At 32.7% G+C, this 26,615-nt stretch overlaps 3 protein-coding genes across 6 annotated transcripts; all 3 read left to right on the top strand.

Moving 5' to 3' along the window:
• Nucleotides 1–1,707: 1,707 nt before the first annotated feature.
• LOC8285318 lies at nucleotides 1,708–5,877 on the top strand. The gene is made up of 2 exons (XM_015715506.3): nucleotides 1,708–2,030; nucleotides 5,589–5,877. The coding sequence occupies exons 1-2, from the start codon at nucleotides 1,863–1,865 to the stop codon at nucleotides 5,634–5,636; spliced, it is 216 nt and encodes a 71-aa protein (XP_015570992.1). The 5' UTR covers nucleotides 1,708–1,862; the 3' UTR covers nucleotides 5,637–5,877.
• Nucleotides 5,878–6,939: 1,062 nt separating this feature from the next.
• Nucleotides 6,940–11,160, top strand: LOC8285317 (probable metal-nicotianamine transporter YSL6). Of its 2 annotated transcripts, none has more exons than XM_015715467.3 (7): nucleotides 6,940–7,455; nucleotides 7,560–7,732; nucleotides 7,825–7,922; nucleotides 8,163–8,300; nucleotides 8,727–8,916; nucleotides 9,188–9,320; nucleotides 9,946–11,160. In XM_015715467.3, the coding sequence occupies exons 1-7, from the start codon at nucleotides 7,101–7,103 to the stop codon at nucleotides 10,881–10,883; spliced, it is 2,025 nt and encodes a 674-aa protein (XP_015570953.1). In that variant the 5' UTR covers nucleotides 6,940–7,100; the 3' UTR covers nucleotides 10,884–11,160. The 2 variants fall into 2 exon arrangements, with proteins under 2 accessions (XP_015570953.1, XP_002512907.2); XM_002512861.4 differs by having other exon boundaries at nucleotides 6,944–7,455; nucleotides 9,949–11,160.
• A 6,902-nt stretch (nucleotides 11,161–18,062) lies between these two features.
• LOC8285315 (transcription factor TCP20) lies at nucleotides 18,063–21,097 on the top strand. 3 transcript variants are annotated; one of them, XM_025156272.2, is made up of 3 exons: nucleotides 18,063–19,449; nucleotides 19,558–19,618; nucleotides 20,933–21,097. In XM_025156272.2, exon 1 carries the CDS (start codon nucleotides 18,282–18,284, stop codon nucleotides 19,242–19,244), a length of 963 nt encoding a protein of 320 aa, XP_025012040.1. In that variant the 5' UTR covers nucleotides 18,063–18,281; the 3' UTR covers nucleotides 19,245–19,449; nucleotides 19,558–19,618; nucleotides 20,933–21,097. The 3 variants fall into 3 exon arrangements, with proteins under 3 accessions (XP_025012040.1, XP_015570982.1, XP_015570980.1); XM_015715496.3 differs by having other exon boundaries at nucleotides 20,830–21,097; XM_015715494.3 differs by lacking the exon at nucleotides 20,933–21,097 and having other exon boundaries at nucleotides 19,558–19,911.
• The last annotated feature ends 5,518 nt before the right edge of the window (nucleotides 21,098–26,615 follow it).

Raw genomic sequence — 26,615 nt, 5'->3', positions numbered from 1 at the left:
AAATGATTTGCCACTTCTGGATGGCTCGTAAGCAATCCACTGTTCTTTATTACCTTTAAACAAACAGAAACAAACACTAACCTCTCAAATTTTGCGAGTCGGTATGGATGAAACTAGTAGAAATATATATATATATATATATTTTTTTTTTTATATATATATTTTTTTCCTTATCTATATGATTAGATAGCGACCATGTGAATTCCACGTGCAACTTTGTTAAAATGGGTATGGTTCATCTAATTTCTTATTGGCACACGAGTACATATCACTAAAGTAATAGAACACTTGTTCCTATTGGCAATCGCATCAAAGGACACCTAATAAAGGGTATATGGTTCCATCATGAGCCCCTTTCTTATGCTATACAAACACGTATATCCATTATAACAACAGTATTGGCTGGATTGAAAAACCGCCAGTCCTAATAGTAACAGAACAGTGATTCTTGTCTATTAAATCCTATATATATATATATATAAATAGATATACTGAACTATGTTGTTTGTGGGAGGTGGGTTGGGTATTCATCCTGGTTACAACAGTTGTGGGTACAAGAAAACAAGTTGTTCAGAGTTTTAGACACAGCCTGATGCAACCTCTTGTCTATCACTAGACCCTTCAAAGATTAGATGTGACTCTGTCATTTGAGAACATGCATTGGATTCAACAGGTTTTAGCAAGCAACCAAGTGTGTTCGTTCCTTGCTGGAAATGGTTACAAATTGAATCAGGATTCAACAGGCAAGATTTGTTGCTATTATTCAATGACGTAGTACTTGCTAAATAGAAATAACCAGAAGGATAGTATCTAAATAGCATTTTCTCTTCAACATATAACAAAGAGAAAGAACGAAAGGAAAGTATATATCTGGAAGTTTCCCATCTAAGGATTGCATAAGCGTGAATTCAACATTAGTTTCTCTTAACATTTATGGAACGAATTATAAAAAGAAACAGACTCGTATCAAATTCTATAAACATGACTTCAAATTTAGTGCTTGAATTGTTATCTTTAATTGAAATTTATAAATTTATGAAATTTATTTATAAACTTAAAGTTTAAATCGCTTTGAATGAAGTATGGAGATGCATTATGTTTTTTCATAAAATGTGTTGATCCATCCTGAAAATTTACTTGGTGCCCTCAGGTTCAAATATTCCAATAAATTGGTAAATTCACTCGTGATATTAATCCCATGGCATTGTGATAAATATTGGCAAGATACGATATTTCGGATCCTAATAAAAGAAATTATGTAAGAAAAGGCTTATAACTTAATCGGCCCACTTGAGAACTGGCCTGTCGCAAAACGCAATTTAACAAAGCCCATTATAGAGCCCAAGTTCTGCTTGGCAAATGGCAGTGTTACACAATTCCATTCTATCTGTGTTATCATAATATTGCAAAAATATTAAGCCTTAATGATTGCCTGCGATGCAAAAAGTAGGCCAATGCTTCCATAATTAATTTAAAGAATTAACACAAAGATGACAAATATTAATAAATAACTTAAATGTTCAACTAATATATGCAATTTGATTTTCAATAAAATCATCATATGTTGCTCTTTTCTTCTACTCATATTTAAGCAACTTTATATAAAAATAAAAAATAAATAATTATAACTTTGTATTCCTTGCAAGTCTAAACCAATAAAAAGAAGAAAAAAACTAAAAGGGCAAAAAATCAAAATAGATGCTACTTAAGCAACAGCGCAATAAAAATTCAGGTCAGGCGCACGCTAATCCTTGTAGCCAAACGGCCTGCTTATTCATATTCAGACTCTCTAAGGCTAAGCATCAAGAATCGAAGAGGAAAAACAAAGAAGCGAGAAGCGACAAGAGAAGAGCAAAAGGAAAATGGGAGGAGGAATGGAAGCAAACAAGAATAGATTCATAGAGGATTGGGGTTCAGCAAGAGAGAATCTTGAACACAATTTCCGTTGGACTCGCCGCAATTTTGCACTTGTTGGCATCTTCGGCATCGCACTTCCTCTCTTGGTCTACAAGAGCATCGTCCGTGAATTTGTAATTTCCTTGCTCTCTCTCTTCCAATCATTTTTAAACATAACTTGTTATTTTGGATGCAGATCCAACTTTTAATTGCATATTGTTGGTTGACTGTTTTGTGGTTATCAGTTAGGTTAGAATATAATAGGATATGTGTTTGATTGACTTGGATGCTCCATGTTCTTGATCTGTTATCTTGGGGTTTAGAATTTTCTGTTTATTATGATTAAATTACTTCAATAGAAAAAAAAGTCTGTACTTTTCTATTTGTACGTACTTTAGCGTCTTATTCTGTAATTTCAGGCCTAGGATAAGCATTTTGTATATATGCGATGCAGCACGTCAAGAGGAGCAAGTTGATTAACTGAGATTAGAGTCTGGGTTTTGTAAAACTAAAGTAAATAGGGCTCAGTGATAAAGGGTAGGCCTTTCTTAACTCGTAAACCTCAATACCAAAGAAAATTAAACAGCAAACTAAGAGTTACTAACATTGCACCACTGACAGATTCCTGTTAAGAAGCCCTTTGAGTTTCAGGGTTAGAATTAGATCAAACTAACTAAAAGTAGTGTATTCATAGCAATTTTCTTAATAAACAGATGAATATTGCATTATTAGCTTGAACATTTGTTGCTCAAACTATTTGGACTCTTAAGTGAGATGTAAGACGCTTCTTTAATTGATTACTAGGCTGATTAAAATGCAAAATGCAGAGTGACCTAAAAGGTTTTGTTCAGCTCATCCCAGCTGAACTATGATCTGAAAAGTATTGGGCTATGTACTTTGAATTGTAACCTGCAAAACTTTAATCTAATTCCTTGCAAAGTTTCCTGTACCATCATCTCACCAGTTCAAAGATTGAGACTTATAAATCTGCTCTTTTCTACTTCTTTTACATACTTTTGATGGAATCCTATTGAATTGGCTAGTGTTGATACAATAGAGAAACAATGACTTTGATGCAAAGGGAAAATGGGGATGGGGTTTCTTGTTTTGGTAACAAGAGGAAGTTTGTTAATGGGTGGCAGCTTGTACTTTTTTTTTCTTCTTCTTCCAGTAGGACAAGTATGAGGTGTTTACAGTAATTTGCACAACTTTGATGCAACATGGAAATAATGAGTTTTGTGCAAAACAATAATGAGGATAGTGTTGATGGTAGCAGTTGTGTTTTCTTATATTTCTTCTGCATACTTTTCTTCTTGTTACTCTTTTCTATTGTTGGTTGAACTTGATATGTCTTGACACTGAAAATATCATAAATTTGAAGAAAAGTGATTATGTAGTGTGTTTGAGTTTCATTGTTCTGGTGATTTCCCTTCCTGTCCCTTGTGACACTAATGAATTATAACTCAACACTCCTGTTTATGCTCCCCAAATAAAACCAAACCATCATACTAGAAAAAGGGGTACAAAGAAATGAAAAAAGGAAAGAAATAAAAAGTTCTTTGTTATCTTTTATACGGCTAAGCGCAAGAATCAAATCGAATTGATTTAAACACAAGGGTAAATAAAGAACACAAAAGAAAGGAGGCACATGAGCGATAAGTCTCTAGCACGTGTGTTGATAAGTCCGCAAAGTTCTTGAAAGAACCCATAACTTGATTTCCCGCAAGGTAAAAAATTGAAATAATATGCTCATTAGCCTTAAGTATTTGGTTGCATGCAGTTTTAATAGTGTGAAAGCTCTTATTCAATATGAGGATGAAACTAGAAGCTAAATATGAATATGTAAATAAAGAAAAATGAATAAACTAAATCCAAATCAAGAACAGAGGAGTTGACTGGTCAATAACTCTCGTAGTCCCAAAATTTCTATTTTTGAACGAGTGCTCATGCACAATGTTGATTTAAACTAGACCTTTGGGGAAATCGATTAGCTTAGCAGAAACAACTCTAGTGTGTAATTTGATCTTTTCTGAATTGGAGATTTAAAATATAATCTTCTTAAACAACCTTTGATTTGATAGGTAATTTTTCATTAAGCTACTATAAAGGCTACAACTTTGGAAATGGAGAATACGTATAAGAAATGACCTCAGCCATTGTGTAGCGACCGTGAGTTGAATTGTTTGATATTCAGAAATCGAAGAATGAATTTCTATTTGATACTGGACAAGCTGGCTCTTTAGTTATTTTGAGGACATGCCTTAATGGTCAATGCTTTGATGGGTGCTTTTGCCTAGGGTGTAAAAAGTTCTCACTAGTTTGGAGTAATATACTGAAAGATGCATTGGTGACTATTAGGTCATTCCTTATTTATTTATTCTTTTCTGGGATGTGTGGGGTGGGTTGATAACTAGATTTTATGTTCTAAGAGTGTAACTTTTATTGTTCTTGCAATTGGCTATGTAGCTTAATTTTTCTGTCCAAGTTTTGTAAGAATATGGAAGAAGTATAGATCTTAATTAAACCTGCCTGCTGTATCAATTTTCTCGCGAAAGTGCAGGGAAATAGGATGCTGAAGTTTCTCACTCACAATGGTTTGGCTGAATCAAAGTTAGTGAATGGTTATTTGAAACCATCATTTCTTATTTACAAAATCATATGAGGCACTCTTTTCCTATTTAATTTTTTTTCTGGGAGATGATTGAGTGCTTGAATGGATGTGAAATGCATGCATTTTTTAAAGCATGATGGAACAAAATTATACTAGACTTGGCAAAACTTAGAGTTCTTCAGCAGTTGAAGATAATTTTGTTGCTCTTTTGTTTTCTGTGCTTTCCTTAATTGTTTGGCTGGGGCTATTATGCATCAGTATCTGCATATATGAATAAGTATGTTCCTTTGACATGGGCATGATTTGCATTATTGGTTCGAGTAGCTGACCTGGTTCAATACCGTATTTGCTTATTTACTTTGATTCTAGTGTTAGATTCCAATTCTTTTATCAATTTGTTTTTCGAAAAAGAAGCTATTTTGTTGCTTAAGCCCAGTTTCGGATTGCAGTGGCCGAAAGCACTTTTCCAGAAAAAAGAAAAAAGAAAAGAAGAAGAGGTTTTTGGTCTTTTGAGTTTTGAGTTTTGAGAACTTCTTTTGTAAAAAAGCAAGTAAATTGATGTTTTTCTAAAAGCATGTATAACAAGAGCAGTTTATAAAAGAATCAATATTTATAATCAAAGAAATTTTAAACTTGCTTTTTTAACACCCAACAACAATCCCAAATACATATAGCATACTGGAATATATTAGAACTATGGCCTTTTCAATTTGAATTTCGACATCAGCATTCCATTTTACACCTTTCACTACGTTAGTTTCCCATTTTTATGGCATCTTCTCTGTAAAATACACAATAATATGGTTTCGACTCTTAATACTTACGAGCATAGAAAGAGGACTTCACCCCTCTAGTTTCGAATTCCTTGGAAATTGCTACTTCTTTTCCTACAATGTACAGTTGATCTATTTTGGATATAGAGAAGTGCAGGCTAATGGTCTTGGTCTTGGTTGATTGCTATATTTCAGTTTATTTTGATATTTCGCATTGTTGAGAAGTTATTCTTGCTTTATAATGGTAATTATTTTTCTTTGTAAACTTGTTAAATATGTTGATGTTCTGATTACATATGCGTTGACAGAACATGCAAGATGAAGATGCAGGCAGGCCGTACAGGAAGTTCCTTTGAGTTTCTTCTCTACATCGCTCAATAAAAAAATTGCACCTGAAGTAGAACTGCTTTTGCACTAGGACCTGTTTTTGTTGATCTGTATCTGGGAACTGCTTTGCTTTCTTTTGTTGACCTGGAGGATTGTGCGTTCAAAGAAGTCTGTCATACTTTGAAATCTACCAATTTTCTGAGAATGCTGGGTGATTTGTGATTATTGAAATGTTTTAATAATGTTTAATTCTGCACCTCTTTGAGATTAGGCTGATCTCACCTTTTAACTTTGAGGCTCTATTGGACCTGACTTGCTGCAGAATGGGCACATTAGACAAACTTTCATCTCTGATTACTCAAAAGAGTCTAGAAGAAGAACTGGTAATCAATGGCAACCTTAGTACTTTTCTGTGTTTAGAATTCAACATTTTATTGCACTGTTTTACATTTCATACAATTGAGCTTAAACATGAAAACACTCCCCTTCTCCAACGCACACTGAAAATTTCAAAAGCTAAAGACAAGCAATCATTCTGTTAAGAAAAAAACAGTAGTTTAAATTTATTAACAATATTATATAGGTCCAATTAAAATCTATAGAGGTTTCAGGATTTCTAACTTTTTAGGGACAAGGGTAATGAAGATGAAATTTAAAGAGAAGGACTTGTCATTATTCTTACAAACATTAACAACGTCATGGTAATTAATCAACCAAAAAGATTTATAGAAAAGAACCATAAGCTTTAATTGGGTAGAAGTAATTCTCGGATGATTAATTCATTTAATTCTTTTCAAAAATGATATTTAGAATAAAACATAATAAAAATATTTCATTTCTATCCACCAGCGTAGAGGGGCTATTAAGCTTATGTTTGACAATTCTTTTATACAAGGAAAATAAGTTTTAGTTTTTTCTTTTTATTTAGATATTAAAACCTTTTTATCATTATATTATATTTTGTCTTCTAAAATAAAAAGAAAACAAAATATAATAATAATAATTATTTTCCTTTTTATTATTCTCTTTCTTGAAAAATATATATCTCAATTCAAGATTAAATCGGGTTGAAATAGTGATGTCTGCTTGACGTAAACAAATTTACCCAAGTAGACAAGATTCCTAAAAAAAATACAACAAACCAAACCTAAAATTCATCACCAATTCTGGAAACCGAGGCAACAATTAAAGCCACCACCCAACCATACAAACCTACAAAATTCTCTTATGTAATTTTCTGTCAGACTATGACTCACTATTAAACCGCAAAGCCCCACCCACCTGCCCGACCGCCCGCCCGCTCCATTACATTACCCAAGAAATACACAAGTTGGCAATTCCTTATTACACCTACATAACTACCAATTACCAATCATCACTCTCCTATCCTTTGTTCTTTTCAACCAACTTTCAATTTCAACTCTTTAACCTTTCTTTTCCTTTCCTTTTCCATAAAATTCCCCTCCTAATCCAATCCAATTCAAACACTTCCCATGGGTACCGAGATATCGGAGCCTTTGCTTCTTCCCCCAGATTCCAGCAGCAAAAGCGATGTCGTTGATACAGATACAGAACATATTCCTGAATGGAAGGATCAGATCACAATTAGAGGGCTCCTAGTGAGCGCTCTATTGGGTACCCTTTTTTGTATCATAACCCACAAGCTCAATCTCACTGTCGGTATCATCCCCTCTTTGAATGTAGCTGCTGGTTTGCTTGGGTTCTTTTTTGTGAAGTCGTGGGTTGGTTTCTTATCCAAATTGGGTTTTGCTATTGCACCCTTTACCAAGCAGGAGAATACTGTTATACAGACATGTGTTGTTGCTTGTTATGGCCTTGCTTTTAGCGGTACGTATGCGCTTCAGTTTTGAATTATCTGTTTATTTGGATTAATAAAAAATTAAAGTGAAAATTTGATCTTTTTTTTAATCTTGTTGAGTTGTTGTTGACAGGTGGATTTGGATCTTATTTGCTTGCAATGGATAACAATACATATGAATTGATTGGATCTGACTATCCTGGTAACAGGATTGAAGATGTTAAGAATCCTGAATTGTCTTGGATGATTGGCTTTATGTTTGTTGTCAGTTTCTTGGGACTTTTTAGCCTCGTTCCTCTTCGCAAGGTAAATTTCTTTATTTTTAGTGACGTTGCTTTTGGTAAACTTTTAGGCTTGCTTTGCAAATATATTTTCACTACTTATTGGGGTTTTGATAGGTTATGGTGATGGATTATAAGCTTACATATCCTAGTGGAACTGCCACTGCAATGTTGATTAATAGCTTTCACACTAACACAGGAGCTGAGCTTGCAGGGTAATGTGTTGGATTTATTAAACTCGGTCCTCTTAAAACTTTTTAATCAGTAGAGAATCTTACTAGAAAGCATCATGAAAATGAGGAGTATTGCGATGGATCATTGTTTTGTAAAGAAAAATTAAGCCCTTTTTTGTTGTTGCCAATTGTTTTACAGTTTTGCAGTAAGAATTATTATTGATACAAGTAGCAAAGAAATAAAATGTTTATAATTGCCATCTGTTTGTGAAATCTTTACAGGAAACAAGTCTCCTGTCTTGGCAAGTACTTAAGCATAAGTTTAATTTGGAGCTGCTTTAAGTGGTTCTTCAGTGGTATTGGGGATTCATGCGGATTTGATAATTTTCCCAGCTTTGGTTTGACACTTTTCAAAAATACGTAAGCTTCTATTGCATATGGTTTCTCAACCAACTCTATTTACAAACTGCATTTTATTCCATGCTTTCCATGTTGGTAGATTTTAACATTATTAGCAAGGAAGTCTATCTTATTATTAGCATGCCTTTGTGCTAACATTATTAGCTAGGAAATACGTCTTATTTGGTATGCCTTTGTGCATTATTTGATGCTTTTCATGTTGGTAGATTAATATTAAAGTTTTGTGAGGAATTAGATATTCACCAGTATTGACTTTTATACTTTTTTTTAATGGTGTGTTTATTGTCTGTTTTTTTTTTTTTTTTTTCTCTTTTCATTTTATTTGAAACTTTGCACCAGGTCATACAGAACTTGTTTTTTGAATTCTCAACAATATGTAGCTTATCATATTATTAGCTGCTCAAACCAGTCCCAATCTCCTTGCAGGTTTTATTTTGACTTTAGTCCAACATATGTCGGATGTGGTCTTATTTGCCCTCACATAGTGAATTGCTCTGTTCTTCTTGGGGCTATCATATCATGGGGTTTTCTGTGGCCCTTCATCTCCCAACATGCTGGGGACTGGTATCCAGCTGACTTGGGTAGTAATGATTTTAAGGGTCTTTATGGATACAAGGTATGATATAGCATTGCTCTTTATGGAAGCTTACTAAATTTTGAACTTTCGTGGCTTTACATATTGATATGTGAAATAAAATGGATAAGAAAAAATTTCAATTTGATTTTTGCCTCGCAAATCTCACACTTCTTAATAACCTGCCTCTTCATTGGCACTGAAGTGAAATAGTGCATTTTACCATCACTTGTATGCTTGTGCCTTGGTTCAATTCTCTTTTAACATCTTTGCTCTGAGCATTTTCCTCCTGAACCGTTTCATTTTTCCACAGGTATTTATAGCCATTTCCCTTATTCTTGGAGATGGGCTTTACAATTTGATCAAGATTATAGCCATAACTTTTAAGGAAATGTGCAACAAAAGCACCAAAGAGAACCACCTGCCTACTGTGAGAGAGATTGAAGGTGAGATATGGCCTTTCTCTGGATAACTTGGGCACATGATCTGTTTGCTATGGTTATTTCATATGCTATATGCAGTTATGTATCTTCTACATAATTCTTAAACTGTTAATATATTGTCAGGCACTCGTTGACTTGAACTGTTGTTTTGATCTGAAATTGTGTACAAATCATTTCTAATGTAGCAAACCGATAACTCAGCTGTAGTTCAAGAAAAGAAATTTTAGTCTAAATAAAGGTTCTTTTTTTTTTTTTCCTGGAACTATTTAAAAATTCAGTCCTGCGTATTGCACCAACAAAAATTGTTAACAATTGTCACCATTTGTGTCAGCTTGATATGTGAAGTTTGTTTTGAACATCTTTAGTCAGGAGGTAATAGTTTCAAGAATGAATCAGATCCTCAAACTAAGGGTGATTGTAGTTGTAATTAGTGCCTTCAATTAGGTTGTTAGTTTGTACAGATTAGGAGGTTGTTAATTTCAGTAATCTGATAGTACTGATCTTTTACCTGTAGCTGTTAATCTTTTAGTTTGTTGAGCACTGCTGGATGCATATACAATTTTACCTGTTTCTTGCTTCAAAAGAGCACTGGTTTTGCTTTAAGTTAATTGTGCTAATGGTGCCTCAGCAGACGATGAGACTTCCAAATTGCTACTGGAACAGAAAAAACGAGACCATGTATTTCTGAAAGACAGGATACCCTCCTGGGTTGCAGCTTCTGGATATGTGGGACTGGCTGCCATATCAACAGCAACAATTCCTATCATTTTTCCACCCCTCAAGTGGTATTTGGTTCTCACTTCATACATTATTGCTCCTGCCCTTGCCTTCTGCAACTCCTATGGAACCGGGCTAACGGACTGGAGTCTGTCATCAACCTACGGAAAAATTGGTCTTTTCATCATTGCCTCATTGGTTGGAACTGATGGTGGGGTTGTAGCTGGATTAGCAGCTTGTGGGGTGATGATGTCAATTGTATCCACTGCAGCTGATCTCATGCAGGATTTCAAGACTGGTTACCTTACTCTATCATCAGCCAAGTCAATGTTTGTGAGCCAGTTGGTAGGCACAGCTATGGGCTGTGTTATAGCCCCACTAACATTTTGGATGTATTGGACTGCCTTCGATATTGGAGCACCTGATGGTCCATATAAAGCTCCATATGCTGTAATATTTAGGGAGATGGCCATATTAGGTATTGAAGGTTTCTCTGAGCTGCCCAAACATTGCCTGGCTATGTGTTGCGGATTCTTTATAGCCGCTTTGGTTATAAATCTTTTGAGGGATGTGATACCTAAGAGGATCTCACAATATATCCCTATTCCAATGGCTATGGCAGTCCCGTTTTATATCGGAGCTTACTTTGCAATTGACATGTTTGTTGGGACAGTGGTATTGTACATCTGGGAGAGAATAAATCGGAAGGATGCAGAAGATTATGCTGGAGCAGTTGCATCAGGTTTAATATGTGGCGACGGAATCTGGACAATACCATCTGCAGTTCTCTCCATTTTCAGGATCAATCCACCAATTTGCATGTACTTTGGTCCTTCATTGAGTAGCTGAGCAGCAGGGTAAATGCTGTCTCTCTTGTAAATACATGTCATGTCATTTGAAGTGTACTATTCATTGAATTCTGTAAATGTGTTTGTGGGTTTTGATTATTTATATATCGACCATGGACTGGAATGAGGAAAAAAGAAAAGAGAAGTGAAGTGTATATAAAACTCTCATCACTTCCTGTTACAAGACCGAGAAGTGTTGAGATTCAACAGCAGAATCCTGGGAGCAGTAGTCTCCTGTCCTGTATTTTGACACGAGACTAAAGCTTCCATTATCATCATATTAATTGTTATGTTATTGTTGTGCCTCATTACATGCAGAGGAAGATGGTTTTGCACTTATCACACACTTAGGAACGAATTCGTGAAAGCGATAAAGCATTTCAAAAGTAACAGAAACTGCTTTCTCCTCAAAGCTATTTTGAACTTTTCAGGCTACTTCTTGCTTGAATGCTTCATAGCCATACATTATTATGCACAATTATTGAGTTTAACTAGTCGACTCTTCCACTCATAAATCAACTTATGGCTTCAAGTTAACAGAAAGAATTCAATTACAATTAGCATATCTTTTGGGGTATTCTATTATGTTCTCTGTTCTTTCCCACATGGAATCCATTTCAAATGTAAAGAGACTTGGTTTTGCTCTTACTGCACGCCAAGGAGCCAATTCCTGAAAGTGATTTAGCCACTTGTTTGGAATGATTGAGACTGGAAGTGTGAAATCAAATTCTATGAACACAACAAGAAAGCAATAAAAGCATTCCAAAAGCAATAGAAAACTGCTTTCATAAAGCTCTTTTAGACTACTTGCTTGAGTGCTTCACCAGGATTAATACATTATCATTCATAATTATGTGTTCAAACTGCACCCTTTTTCTATTTGCTAAATTAAGTTTGAGGAATCACAGCTCCTTTTTTAATCTATGAGGGTGAAGGGAATCTTAAGTTTGAAGGATTGAATACTACATGCCTGCATAACAAATAAAGCTAGTGCTCAATTATTGAGCTACTAGTCAATTCAATAAATTAAGTCTTATCTGCCTGAATATTTTCTTCATTTTTTTTTTTTTTTCACTTAGCAATAGATGCATTTTGAGAGAAATGGTCTCTCTAAGTCATTATCTATTGCAACTAAATTATATGCTTAAATATAATTATATCAACGATTATCCTCGGTTTTTACATTTCAATTTAGTTATCTCGTCATTAGATATTAAAATATTTCTTTTTAATCGCTCTTTTCTAATTAGCTAATTTTTATGATAATATAAAATTTTCAAACATCACATAACTTAAATTAAAAATACAATTGAAATTTAATAATTCGAATATATTAAATTAAAATCTTATAATTAAAGTAAAAATAAATGTAAAGTTGAACGACCCGTCGCATAATCATTGTAAAAGAAAATTCCATAATGACGATTTCTTTTCCTTGTAAGGGAAGCAAATTAGGGGGGGACAAATAAGGAGCGATGAAGATCCTAGATTAAGGTTTTGATTGTGCAATACAGGGAGAAAAAGGGCAAGAAGACAGAAGACAAGTACAACTTATTTGCGTTCTGAAGTAACTAAAAATCTAATAATTCCATGCTACTAAATATTTTAGATTCTCTGTAAGAAAGGGAAATCCAATTCCCTATATGTTTGCACATCGATCAAGCACATGGCAGAGATTGTGACTTCATAATGGTTCCAAGTATAAGCAATAACCTCTAATGGATTCTATCCATCCAAGAACTTGATCCACTGAGCAATCTAAACCAACCATTTTTCCCTGTTTATCTTTAATTATTACAACATATTTCCCAAATGCTATTGGCCTCAAATGTGATTTCTTAAGCATAATAGAATCATATAAATAAATCAAACCACTAATGAGATTATATCTTATAAAACCCATAAATCATTGGTCTTCGTTGGTTGTAAGAATTATTTATGCAAAAGCAAATTGCACTTCTTTACTTAGAAAATTATCAAAATAAAAGAATAGATTTTCAATGTATAAAATATGATTTTAGATCCAAGATTTTGGATGACAGGCAAATAGGGATAGAACAACAAATTAAAATAAAAGGAAAAATATAAATAAGTGAAATTTATTTATTTATTTAAAAGGAAACAAGAGAAAGAAAGGGATAGCTCATACATAGATGTAGATGTGACAGAAGTATAATAATGGTGAGATCCGTCCATATCTTATAAATAAATTGTTAAATATTTCAATTTTATTTATTTTAATTTTTGATATATAATATTTTTATAAAATCTTAGATAATAATAAATTTAAAATAAATAAAAATGAACAATGTAATTTCCATTATTAGATTCTGGCATTTGTCTGTGGTGGGATGTGGGGTCCTATTGAATTGAATTGAATTGAGTGTTGATGGGATGCTAACTACCATTTTCATTCCTTCTAATCTCTACAGTAACCCAATTGTGAGATTTTTATTTTTATTTTTGGGGGTCTTTGTGGTCCAAATTGGACGCGACTGCATCATGTTTGTATGGATGCGGGTACATTCTATATCTACTACCTAGCGGAGAATTGAGATGATGCAGCAAAATGAAAATTACTGTTTTAAGCCCTTACTGTTGGTTGATGTTATTTTCCCCCCCATTAACTTGGAGTATCTGCCAGGCAACCCCACATTCCACACAATTGTCATTTGTCTTGCAAGGGGTGAACTTGGAGGTTTTAATTTTTCTTTTTCTTTTAATTTTGCAGTGGATCGATTATAGGGTTATTTTAATGAAAACTATAAGAGTTTGGTTTTAATTTTAATTTGAAAAATTTCATAATATAAAAATAAATAATTAGAAAGCTTCTGTTGTTTATTTTTGTTCTGTATAAATAAAATATTATTCGTTAGAATCATTTTTATTTTTTCTTTCAATTTTTGGATCAATTAAGAAATAAAATCTACTTTCAATGAACTAGTACTAAAACTATGTTGAAAAAATAACAAATAAAAAAAAAAGGAGGAAAAGGGGAAAAAAGAGAGGGCATATATAGGTGAAATGTTGGTCAAGGAATCACATCAATAGTCTGTAATGCATAGAGATTAATTGAATGTGAAATGAGAAGAAGGTTTTAAAAGCAAATGCTTCATTCATCTCCAAATTCTCCTTTCCTTTTTACTCCCTCAATTATGAATTTGCTGACTTTTGTTTCCCCAAAGTGCATCTCTCAACCAGAACAATCTTGTCCCTTATTATTATTATTGGTCAAACAAATAAATTCATTTTTCATTACATTATCAAAGAACAATTAAATTATTCAATAACATTTAGGTGATAGCATTGATTTACTCTGGAAAGTGTTGCACACACACTTTATCTTCTCTGGATATATATATCAAATTTAAGCTTTCATACTAATAACATTTATTTTTTAAAAGTGAGGAAATTAAATAAATTCAAATTAATATAGTCTTGATATTCTCTCTTTACAATGCAACATTTATTATAATTTGCCTATTTTGTTATTTGATAAACTCTGTCAATTCTTTGATTCTTGAGTCACCTGATAAAACTTCCCTATTTGACCAGACAGCCACTCAATACAAAAATGGTCTCATGTCAGATTATATTTATATTATTAAATTTGGCACAATCCGGTCCATATTTGTATAAATTAATAATCTTAATTTACATGACAATTTATCAGATTTTAAAATGAAATTAATTGAAACTGTTTATAGTATAAAACAACAATGAAATTGTTAAATATTATTAAGAATTACATTATTATTTCGTAATAATTTAATAAACCAAATGATTAAATTTATTCATATATTTTGGGATGGCAAACGAGGTAAATCGGAAGGGACAATATGTAATAAGGTTGAATTCAGCCCTGAACTTATTGTGTAAGTTTAATTCGCCTGTTTTGACATTTTTTACCAATTTAGCTCAAATAATTTATCGGATGAGAGCTTTCCATTAAGAAATAAAAAGAAAATATTTTTTCTGAAATAAAATAAAAAATAATCTAAAATCTTTTAAAAACCATTTTATAATTTAAATATATATTTTTTATAAATATCAGCTGAAAGAGTCTCATTTTTTTAATTTTCTATCTATTAACTCTCTTTTTATAAAGAGTATAAGTTTAAGGGCTAAATAGAATGTTATTTCTTTATATTTCTTTGAGGAAAATAGACAGCATAAAAAGGCTCAATCTTCAGGCATTTATTCCACAAGATAAAGAAGAGAAATGACAGAAACTTCGTTTATTAAACTATGGATTGAACCACAAAGTCACAATGACGTTGCATGCATTCCCCTTCAGAAATGGTTATATGTTCAGTTTAGATCTAAGCTTATCTCTAATTATGAGAAGACAAAGTTTTCAAAAACAAAACCCATATAAAAAAGCAAGAGAATTTTCCCATTTGAAGCTTTGAATTCATGGGATAATGGGTATGGGATTTCAACAAGTAGCTTTGAAAAAAGGGGCCTCCTTTGTCTCCATGATGGGAAACACATATGACTACCAAAACAATCACCAGCACACACATATTCACCTTCCATCATAATTATCATCATCTGGTCTTCTCCACATCAAAGCAAAGTTATGAACTTAGAATGGAAGAAGATTTTGAAAAAAGAAAAAGTCTTTTTCCCATTCCTTGTATCACTGTACATATTACCATAACTCTTAAAGTTAATTACTTGGTTTTCAAGTTGGAAAACAAATGATAAAAAAAGAAAAAAGGATAAATCTTTAATGGAAATTTGTTGGATATCCCCCACTATGATGACCAACAACTTCATATAATTTTCATGCAATAATGGAAGTCAATTGCGTGAATTGTGCGACACTTGGAGTGATATTAGAGGGTACATAAATTTGGTGTACTCCATTATCTAGATAAGAAGAAATTTATTCCCTAATACAAAGTAATAATGCAAAGTTATTCACTTTAATGTGATATTAATATTCTAGGGGATATTATATTTCACATGCATTAAGTGTATCATAAAAGTTGTTAGAAATCTGATTAATTTTGTTTAAAATACTATGTAAATTAAATTTTAATATTATTTTAATTCATAATTAATATTTATATCAAAAGAAATATATAGTCTTGCAATATTAATATATGTTCATATATGAAATCCTTGTAAATTTTAATTAGTTTGGTTATATATATGAAATTAAAAAAAAGGGTTATATTGAACTAGTATTCTCATATTAGGCTTATACAAATTTTCATTTCTTGAGTTCCTTCCCTTCCCTGTATATATAGTTGTTGGTATGTGGTTTTCGCCTAGAGTATCATGCATATACATGCAAAATTACATCAGTAAATTGACCCATAGCTAGTGCATCTTTTCTTTTCAGACAGTATGTGATGGGTAATTTTCTCTTTCAAAAAAAAAAGAAAAAGTCTCCTCCATAATTAAGGGAACAGCAGCCATTCGAATTTTCAAATTCTATTCTTTTCTTACCCTATTGCCTTAGTCATCATTGATGTTTGCCCCAAAATTTTGAATATATGATATTAAGTTATTTTCGTATTTCAAATTACTGATTTGAGTCATCCCAAATAGAGTGACTGTGATATATAAATTCTCAATGATTGCTCCAAAAAGACATTTTTTAACACACAAAAAAAGAAAAGAAAATTAAATTAAATTAAAAGGTTGGCAAATGTTAATGAATATTGCATATACTATATTATTAGAGCAATACCCTTAATTAGTTTGTTGTTGTTGATGATGATGAGTTGCCTTAATTTGACAAGCACATTGGTTGGTAAAATAATGTACTCTTGCATGAATATTTTGGTGGCCAAAACATATATAAGTATACAATATAACTTGGTAACTTGTTAAAGCATTGACATAGAGAAAAGGGAAATCAGTAGGTTGATTGTTTCACCAAAATGGGTTACTTAGGCGGAGATTTCTTTAAAGTGTTTTAACCAATTAATTTGGTGTAAATTAATACATGTAGTTGAGATTTCTTTTGTTAGGTAGTTTTTGTTTTCTTTCATCCTGCAAATTATTGATAATCTAAATCACAAGCACACATGTAGTTACCTCAGCCATTCTCTATTTCTTTTCTCTTCTGTTAGATTTGCATAAAATATTAGATTACTATATAATTAATTGGAGATTTAGACATAAGAGATCACTTTCGAGTTTGGATTGAAAATTGGGGCATCTTTGTCATGGGAGAAATTCAAGGGATTTGTTGTCCTTTTCTTTGAGCTCTTAATAACCATCCACTCAAACTAATTGGATTTAATTGCTTTGAAAAGGGTACATTTTAAAAATTAATAATAGAAATCACAATGTTATTTCTGATTTTTTTTCTCTCTAAACATAAAAGTACTGTTACAATTTTAAAAATTTAATGGAATGTGTATTATTTAATTGCAAAATGGAATTGCATATTGAATACTGTACTTATATTTACATCTTAAAAGCTAAAGTTGTGAGGCAATGGAATGTTTTCTAAGATCAATAAAAAATAGCTAGAAACCCTTTTAAGAAATGGATTTGGACCCACCAAGACACTATCTTTAAACAAACATGAAACAATATCAAAATTGATGCAATAATCCATACCTTCCCTTTATTATAAGATTGCAACATGCACAATATTTTCTTTTATAGCTTGGTGTGCTGATCCTTGCTTTAATTTTCTCACTTCAATTATAGTCACTCTGAGAAAAAATAAAACTAGTAATAATCCTCTCAAGGATGGGCCAAAGAGTGGATTAGAAGCAAACCCCACAAATATACTCAAATGCATCCAAGTGTCAAGAGCTGAAGCATCCACATGGGCAGTTTGAGTTCCTTGCAAGAGATGGCATCAAGGCATGAAAGGAAGAGAAGAGAAGAACTAATGAAAGACTAAAGGATAGTATAATCAATTCCATATGGAATGTATAGGAATGAACAGAGTAGTAGTGTTGTTTTACATCTTTACATCTTTTCATGTGCTTGTCTGAAATGGTGAAATGGGTAAGTAGTTCAAAGTTTTGCCAAAATCTCAAAAACAAGAAAAAGAAATATTTTGAGTCAAAACTCAAAAACAACCCCACCTACAGTGAAAAAAGTGGTAAGAAAAGTACTTATGCTGAAAGAAAGATAGAGAGAGAGAAAGGTGAGAGAAATAGGTAAATCAAGAAGGACAGAGGGAGAAAAACAAAAAGATTTTAGTTTTATTTTATTTTGATATTTTGGAGTACATTGGGATTTCAATAATATAATTGGTTTTGTTTGTCATCTCATCTGAGTCCTTTTCTTGCTAAAAACAGTGAAAACTCATGAAAGTTTAGGACTTTTCAGGTCCCCTTCTTCAATCACAGAGGACCCATCTTTTGTTTTTTTGGTATTATTTTTTAAAGCTTAGTTCTTTTATTTTTTTCTCCTGTTCATGGATCCCAAGAGCTCAAACTCAAAGAACCCACATGAATTACCTAACTTCTTGACTCACCCTCCTCAACCAGCCCTACAGCAACAACAACAACCACAACAAGAACAACAACATCAAAACCAGAAACAACAGACAAACATGGGAGAGAATAAACCAGCAGAAATCAAAGATTTCCAGATTGTTATTGCAGATAAAGAAGAGCAGAAGAAACAGTTAGCACCAAAAAGAAGCTCAAACAAAGACAGACATACGAAAGTTGAAGGAAGAGGGAGGAGGATAAGGATGCCAGCACTTTGTGCAGCAAGAATCTTTCAATTGACAAGAGAATTGGGTCATAAATCTGATGGGGAAACAATACAGTGGTTATTACAACAAGCTGAACCATCTATAATTGCTGCAACTGGGACAGGAACGATACCAGCATCAGCTTTGGTAGCTGCTGGTGGATCAGTTTCACAGCAAGGGACTTCTCTATCAGCTGGATTACACCAAAAGATTGATGATTTAGGTGGGTCCAGTAGTATTACTAGTAGTAATAGTAGGACAAGTTGGGCAATGGTAGGTGGCAATTTAGGGAGACCCCATCATGTGGCAACAACAGGGTTATGGCCCCCAGTTGGTGGTTTTGGATTCCAGTCATCATCTACTACTACTGGTCCAGTAACATCAAATTTGGGAAATGAAAGTTCTAGTTATTTGCAAAAAATTGGGTTTCCTGGGTTTGATTTGCCAGGGAATAATATGGGACCTATGAGTTTTACCTCAATCTTGGGTGGGACTAGCAACCAGCAGATACCTGGTTTGGAGCTTGGGTTGTCACAAGATGGTCATATTGGGGTTTTGAATTCACAAGCTTTTAGTCAGATTTATCAGCAGATGGGGCAGGCCAGAGTGCAGCACCAGCACCAGCACCAGCACCAGCAAAATCCTGCTAAGGATGATTCTCAAGGGTCAGGACAGTAATAGTATTAATAGTGGTAGACATTCTTGATGTTGAGAGAAGCTGAGTGATTTTTATGATGGTTTTTTTATTGTATAATTGGCAAAAGCAAAAGACGCGAGAGAGGAAAAAGAAAAAAAAAAAGAAGAGATACTTAGAAAATTGAATAGGAACTGGTTTTGGATTGCCTTTTACTCTACACTTCATCATTCATATCTCCATAGACAGGTGCTTTTGAGTTATTTTTTTCAGGTTCTGATTTTAGTTTTTGGTTTGAAATTATTGAGGTTGTAATGTAATTTTTTTTATTTTTTTTTTGTGTGTGGAAATATGCAGGTGGAATTGTGCACGGCCAAATAGTTTGAGTTTGGGCTTAACTTCTTATCTAGTTCAAAAGGTGTGTTGATTATGGTGTAAGGCATCTTTAATTATTTTGTTCTTCCCTTTCCCTGGATGCAGTGATCTTCAGTTGTTTGTGAGATTAAATAGTTATACATATAGTTGTCCAATTTCCTATTTCCATCTAGAAAGCTTCTTACTTCTCTGGTAGAAGAATATCTTCTGTAAAGAAAGGGCAACTAGTTCTCACATTTGGGTGTCTGCTACAAGCATTTTACTTTCATCTTGTGTCCAGTGTCTCTAGTCATCACCTTATAATCCTTCAAATAAATTTAACTGCTTTCCTGTGTACGTTTGTTCTAGGGCCCATCTTTTTCTCTCTATATTTCTCAATTTTTGCTTCTATCAGAGAATGTTCATTTCAGGAATACAGTGGCTAAATTCATATCTAGGGGATTTTCAACCAAAAGAGAGTTTCATATCTAGAGGATTAACTAAATTTGCTATTAGGTTGTTTGCTACCTAAAATTCCACGCCTTCTGGTCATATTATGCACTTTCGTTCCTTTCTGTGATTGGAATTGTTTAAAATGTAGCTCTTCCCTTAATGTTTGATATGGCTGTAAGTTCTTATTCGTGCCAGATTAAATATTTCTGCAGTCTTCCATTTGGAAGATTGCCAGTTAGTTCTTTTCTTACAACAGTATTTTTGATACAGTTTTCATCTACCATAGCTCAAAGTCATAGGTCTTCCTACAATATCTAGAGTTGGCGAGTTGTTATTTCTACCCGAGTTGAATCTTTCAATAGAATGTCAGTTGCTTACCTTTATTTTCTCTTCTTTTTTTTTTTTCTTTTTTGGGTAACCATACAGCGAAGAAGAAAAAATATAATTCACTTCTCCCTCAGTCTGAACAAAAGTGAAATCCTTAATGAAAAGCATCGGTCACACACATTTAAGCTTCCAAGAACTATCATAAATCTGTACTTCTAATTACATTATCTTGCTACACGACTAGCCTAAATAAATTATCTCTTTCCTCGCGGATGCATATCTCAGTTAATATGAAGTAAAATTTTTTAGACAGAGATTTGAAGTAGACATTCAGTGAATACGTTACTCAACACTATTGGACATTTCTTTCGGCTAAAGCTTATTAACATCTTGTCCTCAAACCTCTGATTTTGAAAACTCATTTTAATATACATTGTTAATTTGAGTGGATATTGGTGTTTCAATTCTTAAGATGCTGCCTTGGTACATGGCCAGGGGCTTGTATGAAGTGCATTTAGGTGTAGAGTTCCCTGAATCATACGTGCAGTAGTAGTGCTTGGTGATTGTATCCTGTATTTGAAGAATAACATCTTGACAGGGTGTATCAAGTGGAAACAGCATTCTCCATAGCTTTTGGACTATGGACTGTCTTCAGCAAGTTAGCTAGAGCATTATTATGTGTCAACAATTGAGACTGGAATAGTCAACAATAAGATAGCTTATGCTTGTGATTATATTTGATCTTCAAACAACCATTGCTTTATCATCGAGTGTTCCATTAGTAGTTTTATGACTAATTCATCACTGTGCCTTCTCCATATTTGTTTTGGAACCAGAATATACTAAGATTTATGTGTGCGCTTCCCTATATCTAAAAAATATGGGTATTGCTGATTTATAAGGGCAGGACAGATGATCTAGGGGTCCTTTGCAAATTCATATATATTTCCATTCGCCTCTTTTTGAACCTCTAAATTTTGTTCTCTTTGTAGTTTCCTAGTGTGTATATTTACAGTAACATAGAAAGAAAGGCGTAGTATCAATAGTGACTGGGGTGTCTATTTGTCAAAATCATTCACCTTCCTAAGAACAAGTGATGAATTCAGACAAAGCTTGTTTCAGAGGGACTATAAAAAGATTTTGTAGAGCAAAACATCGAGAATTGAGAAAGAACAAATGATCATGGAACCGTACAAATAATATATTTATCAAAATGTATCATAAACAGTATTGTCCATCAGATTGATACTTTTTTGAAGCTTGCTCATTTGAGTAGGTTACAGAACTGAGGGGTTTACGTGTTCTGAGATTTGAATTATCTTCAACTGATGTTAAAGGCACAAAATAACATTCATTTTTGACATTGTATTTTTAATTACTCCTGCTGAGATTGGCGATAAATTCTGGTCATGTATTCTTGCTTATGGGGTCCCTTCTGCTCCTCTTGGTTCTCTTTCGGTATTAATACCCATATCTTTTTCTTAATAAAGATGTACGAAAATTAATATTTTTAACTTTGGAAACACTATCAATTTTGAGAATTGGCGGGAATGGCGGTACATTTTAATCACAACTATGCATAGATTTTGTTTCTGAAGTAAATAGGATCCTGGCAACATAATCAGGTCATGCGACACTCCCTGTATTACTCCGGACTTTGCTTTTTCCTCGAAAGTTCAGAACTTTGGTCATCTAACAGATGATGCCTAGTGTAAATTTATTCACAGGAAAAGTAAATCTCAGATTAGATAATATGCAACGCTGGGCCATTATTTCTGTCAAGATATACCCTTTTCTTCTTTTATTAAAGTTCTGTTAATTCTTGGTGGTACTGGTACTGTTATTGATTTGGGTTCCTCCCAATCCTAGGATTCTCACGGAAAGTGAACTGATTTCCAGGGAGACAAATTTATGGAGGAATAAACTGACACTTGACATTGTCTGTAGCACTTTCAGGACATGAATTTATTGCAGAGTGGACAAGGCAAAGGCCAATTAATGCAAGCACACTACAGCATGAGTAGTGAGAGAGAAAAGGAGAGAGATAGAGATCCTCCATTATTAAATCTGAACGTGAAATTTCTTGCGTTAATTTTATCAGTTATCAGTTATCTTAGATTCCCTGGATCCCAAGCTTTTTGCCCCATTATATATTTCAAGTTTTCAACCTTCAAAAAGTTTGGTCCACCTATTTAAATAGTTGCAAAGCTAACAAAAAAAAGTTCCAATGTGGATTTTAAGTTTTCCCTTTCAAAATCTACTTTCGAAAATTTCTAACAGATTCCATTGCTTCTTTCTTGAGCTTTTCACCATCCGGAAATGGTTAGAATTATACGAGAATATAAATGATTTACTTTTGAGAGATGTCTGTTTTCTTTTTGACAGAATTTGAGAGATGTGTGTTGTGCTCTATCAACCATGTGATTAAAATAATTTCATGACATAGTAATGATTAAACTGATGTAAACACCAATATAGATATCCTCATCACTTTGTTCCTTAAAAAAGAAATACAAAATCAATGATGTCATTAGGCTAGTAATCTAAAATGTAAGTGCATAGTATACGAGAATTGTAATTCAACTTTAGGACTCCTCCTTTAAATGCAGCAAAAGAAATAAACAATGAGACTAAAGTTTGTCACATTGGGAATGGAGTTTTGATAGTGGGTCGTTATGTAATGAAAATAGACAAAAGACAATCTAATCACTTTAATATGGGCTTGCAATGGGTTTTATCCTGGTAAGTTCTCTTTCTTTTTTCTTTTCTTTTTTTTTTGAAACAAAAATTGGGTCGAACTTGTTCTCTTACTCTTTAAGTTTCTTGAACCCAAAAGAATCAAATACTAAACAGCAGTAAGAATCTGATCAAATCTTTCTTTTCTTTTTAATTTACTTGGAAGTTTGAGCAAGACTTGCACTACTGAAAATGGGAAGAAAAGCCTAATCACACACTATCTAAAGTTGAGTTCAGCCTAAAATCCCACTAGAAGAGGAGGAAAGTAGGATTCTGTGGTGTGCCAGTCTTTCCTCTTCAACTCCTCCCCACCCACTTGGTTACACTCATCAGACCATAATGGAAGACTTCTTTTGCCATAACATATGTCACTCCATATCCAATTATTTCCACCCCTATCTTTTACTTAACATTATACACATGTGTGTGATTACTTCATGTTGACACCACCATAACATAGTCATTTATCCACTTTTTCACAAATGACAATAAAATCTAATTTGGCAATAGACTTTATCACGGGCTTAATTTAGTCCCTTTAGAATTTATGAGTATTTTGGCTCAAATGTTTGCACAATTGATTTATTTAGATTTTTTTAATAAATTAAGAGAGTGAGTTATGCACTATATTAAAGGAGAATGATACAATAAAAAATAAAAAATAAAAAATAAAAAATAAAAAATTATATTAGACTATATTATTTAAACTTAAGAATTAATATTAATATTTTAAATAAAAACAATCAAAAGATTATTATTTATATGCGTTCTTATAGTTTTTGTTTCTTTTTATAACAATGGTGAGAGGTGATGGTGGTGAGGGCAATGGAGTGGTGAAATAAGGATGGCTACATTGAACATGGATCAAAGCAACTTATTATTTTAATTATATTAAAATTAATAAATGATTATTAAAAAATTATTAAAATTATTTTTATTTATCAAAAGAGAATAACTCTTATTCTTATCAAAATTTTAGGTTGAAACGTTATAAATTTAGCAAGACAAGAATGTCAAATGGCCAAATTGAATTTTATTCCTTTCGACAATTAGTGGCATGAAAATCAGGAATGATTCTTCTAAATATATATTGGCAAGTTGTAGTTAGCACTATACTTTTATAGTCAACCTAAACTTATCCATAGCGTTGAGTTTCTTGACGCATAATTATAATATTGCTATATAATGAAGAATTTCTTTAATCATATATCACATGCAAAATAATAAATATTAGTTTTATTATTAAATTTTTTCGAAAGATAATTATATATATTTTAAATTCATAGATTTTAAAATACCTCAATCCAAATGATGCCTAAAAGTCAAGGCTAGAAAACCAAGGATTCCTACCACTTCTCAAGAGGAAGAAGATGACCACAAAACTGGAATCTACAAATTTTAAAAGGCACTCAGAACTTTTAAGCACCTAAAATTTATACCACCAAAGGTCCATCGCCCCAATAAGTGAAAGGGTTGTCGCCTTTGCAACTAAGGGAAGAGAGTTCGATGAGTCTGCACAAGAGGCAATGGTGCAGTGCTCCTTTTAAACCACCATTGATGTATGAACAGCTCCAAACAGAAGAGATGAATCTCTATCACAGATAATTTATCTCTTGGATTATGTTTATATATGAATATGTATATTTACTAAAAGGTGGGGATTTGGGAAAAGACTTACTCACGAATTCTTCAAAAGCATATGGTGAATAATGGCTTTATTTTTTTATTTATTTAGCTGAGGAAAAATAGTAGGATGACGGATTAGGCTAAATTAGAATATTTTAATATAAAATTTGAATTCAATCAAATATCAAAATAGTTAAAATTAATTATTTAGTTAATTACAGCTTAATTTTTATAAATTAATGATATTTTCTATTTTTGATCTCTAATGAAATAGCGTCCTACTCAACATGTGTGCGAACTCATCGAATGAAACTTCCTTTATGTTCGGAAGGAGTTTAGAACAAAGAGGAATAACCCTACAAAAATATCTACCCAAAAAGAAAGGAAAAAGGAGATAGAAGTGCATGACGCAAGTCACAGCAATGAATTGATTGATTCAGTCTTCGCAGTGAACTTTTCAAATTGGACACTTGGATCCTCAAATTGATTATTCGAAATGGGATGGACCCTACAATTTTTGTTTCGACTTATTGTTAATCTACTATGCTCATCCCTATCCATTATTACAGGGGCAGGAGGGGCCCTGTCATCCCCTCTTAGGCGGCTCTTCTCTTTCTTTTTTTCCTATAAAGCTTTCCCTTTTATTCCCACCATTCCGAAGAGCCAACCTCCCCTCCCTTTTATTTTGATCCTCATATTTGTTGCTTGCCTCCAAATCTATCTGGATGATTCTTGCTTCTTGCTAATTAGCCATTTGTCTTCTCCTGATGGATGGATAACATGTTTAGGTGCATAATGGCAGGGTGGTAGGGTTTTGAAAGATGGAGGTATCCTTCACTAGAAGGGTCAATTCAAATGTATTGGATGACCTCATAAAATACATATTTAATCATCGATCAAGCATTTAATTTCTATTTAATAAATATCAATGAGCACTGATCTATGTAATACTACTACTTAATAAACGAAGAAATCCAAACTATAAACATATTTTATTCTCATAAAATGAAAATACTAGTAAAACACTCTTTAATTTGAATAAAGCATGTAGATTTTGAACTAAAGTCCATTCTTTCATTTATATGGAAATTTATATTAAAAAATGGTGACTTTTTATCGTGCATTTTATTTATTTATTTTTGAATAATTTAGATACAATTATTTAATGGTAAATTAGCCGTTGGGAAATTATAAACACACCTTTTGGATAATTGTATTATATGAGACACTTGTAAGAAGTTGAGTTTATGTTTGGAAGGTGGAAAATTGTTGCATACAAAAGAAACAAAAGCCAACCCTATTAAATAATGAAGAAAAGTATGGTTGGGAGTTTGGTAGCAAGAAGGAGGAGGATAGGTTAACTGGCAGTTTATGGTGCACTTTTCAAATGGTTGATAGCTATGTATATTTTTGTATGTAAATCGTAAGAACATAAAGGAACCCACGTTTATAGCTTTTATATCACTCTTGTCTGATCTTCCAATACATAATAGGATCATATGTTATCCGGTGGATTCCTTATGACAGGGATGGATATGTAGCCTCTTTAAATTTGTCATATCCACATTTCATCTGGCTATTATTAATAATTTTTTTATATAAAATCTAAAAATATTTCTCTTGAACATATTATTAGTTAGTATATCTTCAAGTGGGATATTTTTCAAATTTGTTTTATCCACATTTCATTTGGGTAAAGCTTATTTTATATTATGAATTTTATAAAATTATATTATTATAGTTTTTTAAAGAAAAATTCATAAATGCCCCATTTGGAATGAAGTCAGTAGAAATTTACTAATTTACTAAATATTATATAAAAGGATGAACACAAGAAAAAAAAAAAAGAGAAGAAAAAGAAAAAGACATATAAAATAGATATATAGAGAAAGAAAAGCAAGAAAAAATGACAGGAAACC

Source organism: Ricinus communis, chromosome 8 (genome assembly GCF_019578655.1).
Source record: "Ricinus communis isolate WT05 ecotype wild-type chromosome 8, ASM1957865v1, whole genome shotgun sequence".
Taxonomy (NCBI): domain Eukaryota; kingdom Viridiplantae; phylum Streptophyta; class Magnoliopsida; order Malpighiales; family Euphorbiaceae; genus Ricinus; species Ricinus communis.
The sequence above is the reverse complement of the archived record's forward strand: the minus strand, read 5'-3'. Positions and strand labels throughout refer to the sequence as shown.

Coding starts and splice junctions, on each gene's coding strand:
- LOC8285318 (XM_015715506.3), top strand. CDS start 1,863: ATGGGAGGAGGAATGGAAGCAAACAAGAATAGATTCATAGAGGATTGG. Junction 2,031..5,588: donor AGAGCATCGTCCGTGAATTT/GTAATTTCCTTG, acceptor ATGCGTTGACAG/AACATGCAAGATGAAGATGC.
- LOC8285315 (XM_025156272.2), top strand. CDS start 18,282: ATGGATCCCAAGAGCTCAAACTCAAAGAACCCACATGAATTACCTAAC.
- LOC8285317 (XM_015715467.3), top strand. CDS start 7,101: ATGGGTACCGAGATATCGGAGCCTTTGCTTCTTCCCCCAGATTCCAGC. Junction 7,923..8,162: donor ACAGGAGCTGAGCTTGCAGG/GTAATGTGTTGG, acceptor AAATCTTTACAG/GAAACAAGTCTCCTGTCTTG. Junction 8,917..9,187: donor AGGGTCTTTATGGATACAAG/GTATGATATAGC, acceptor ATTTTTCCACAG/GTATTTATAGCCATTTCCCT.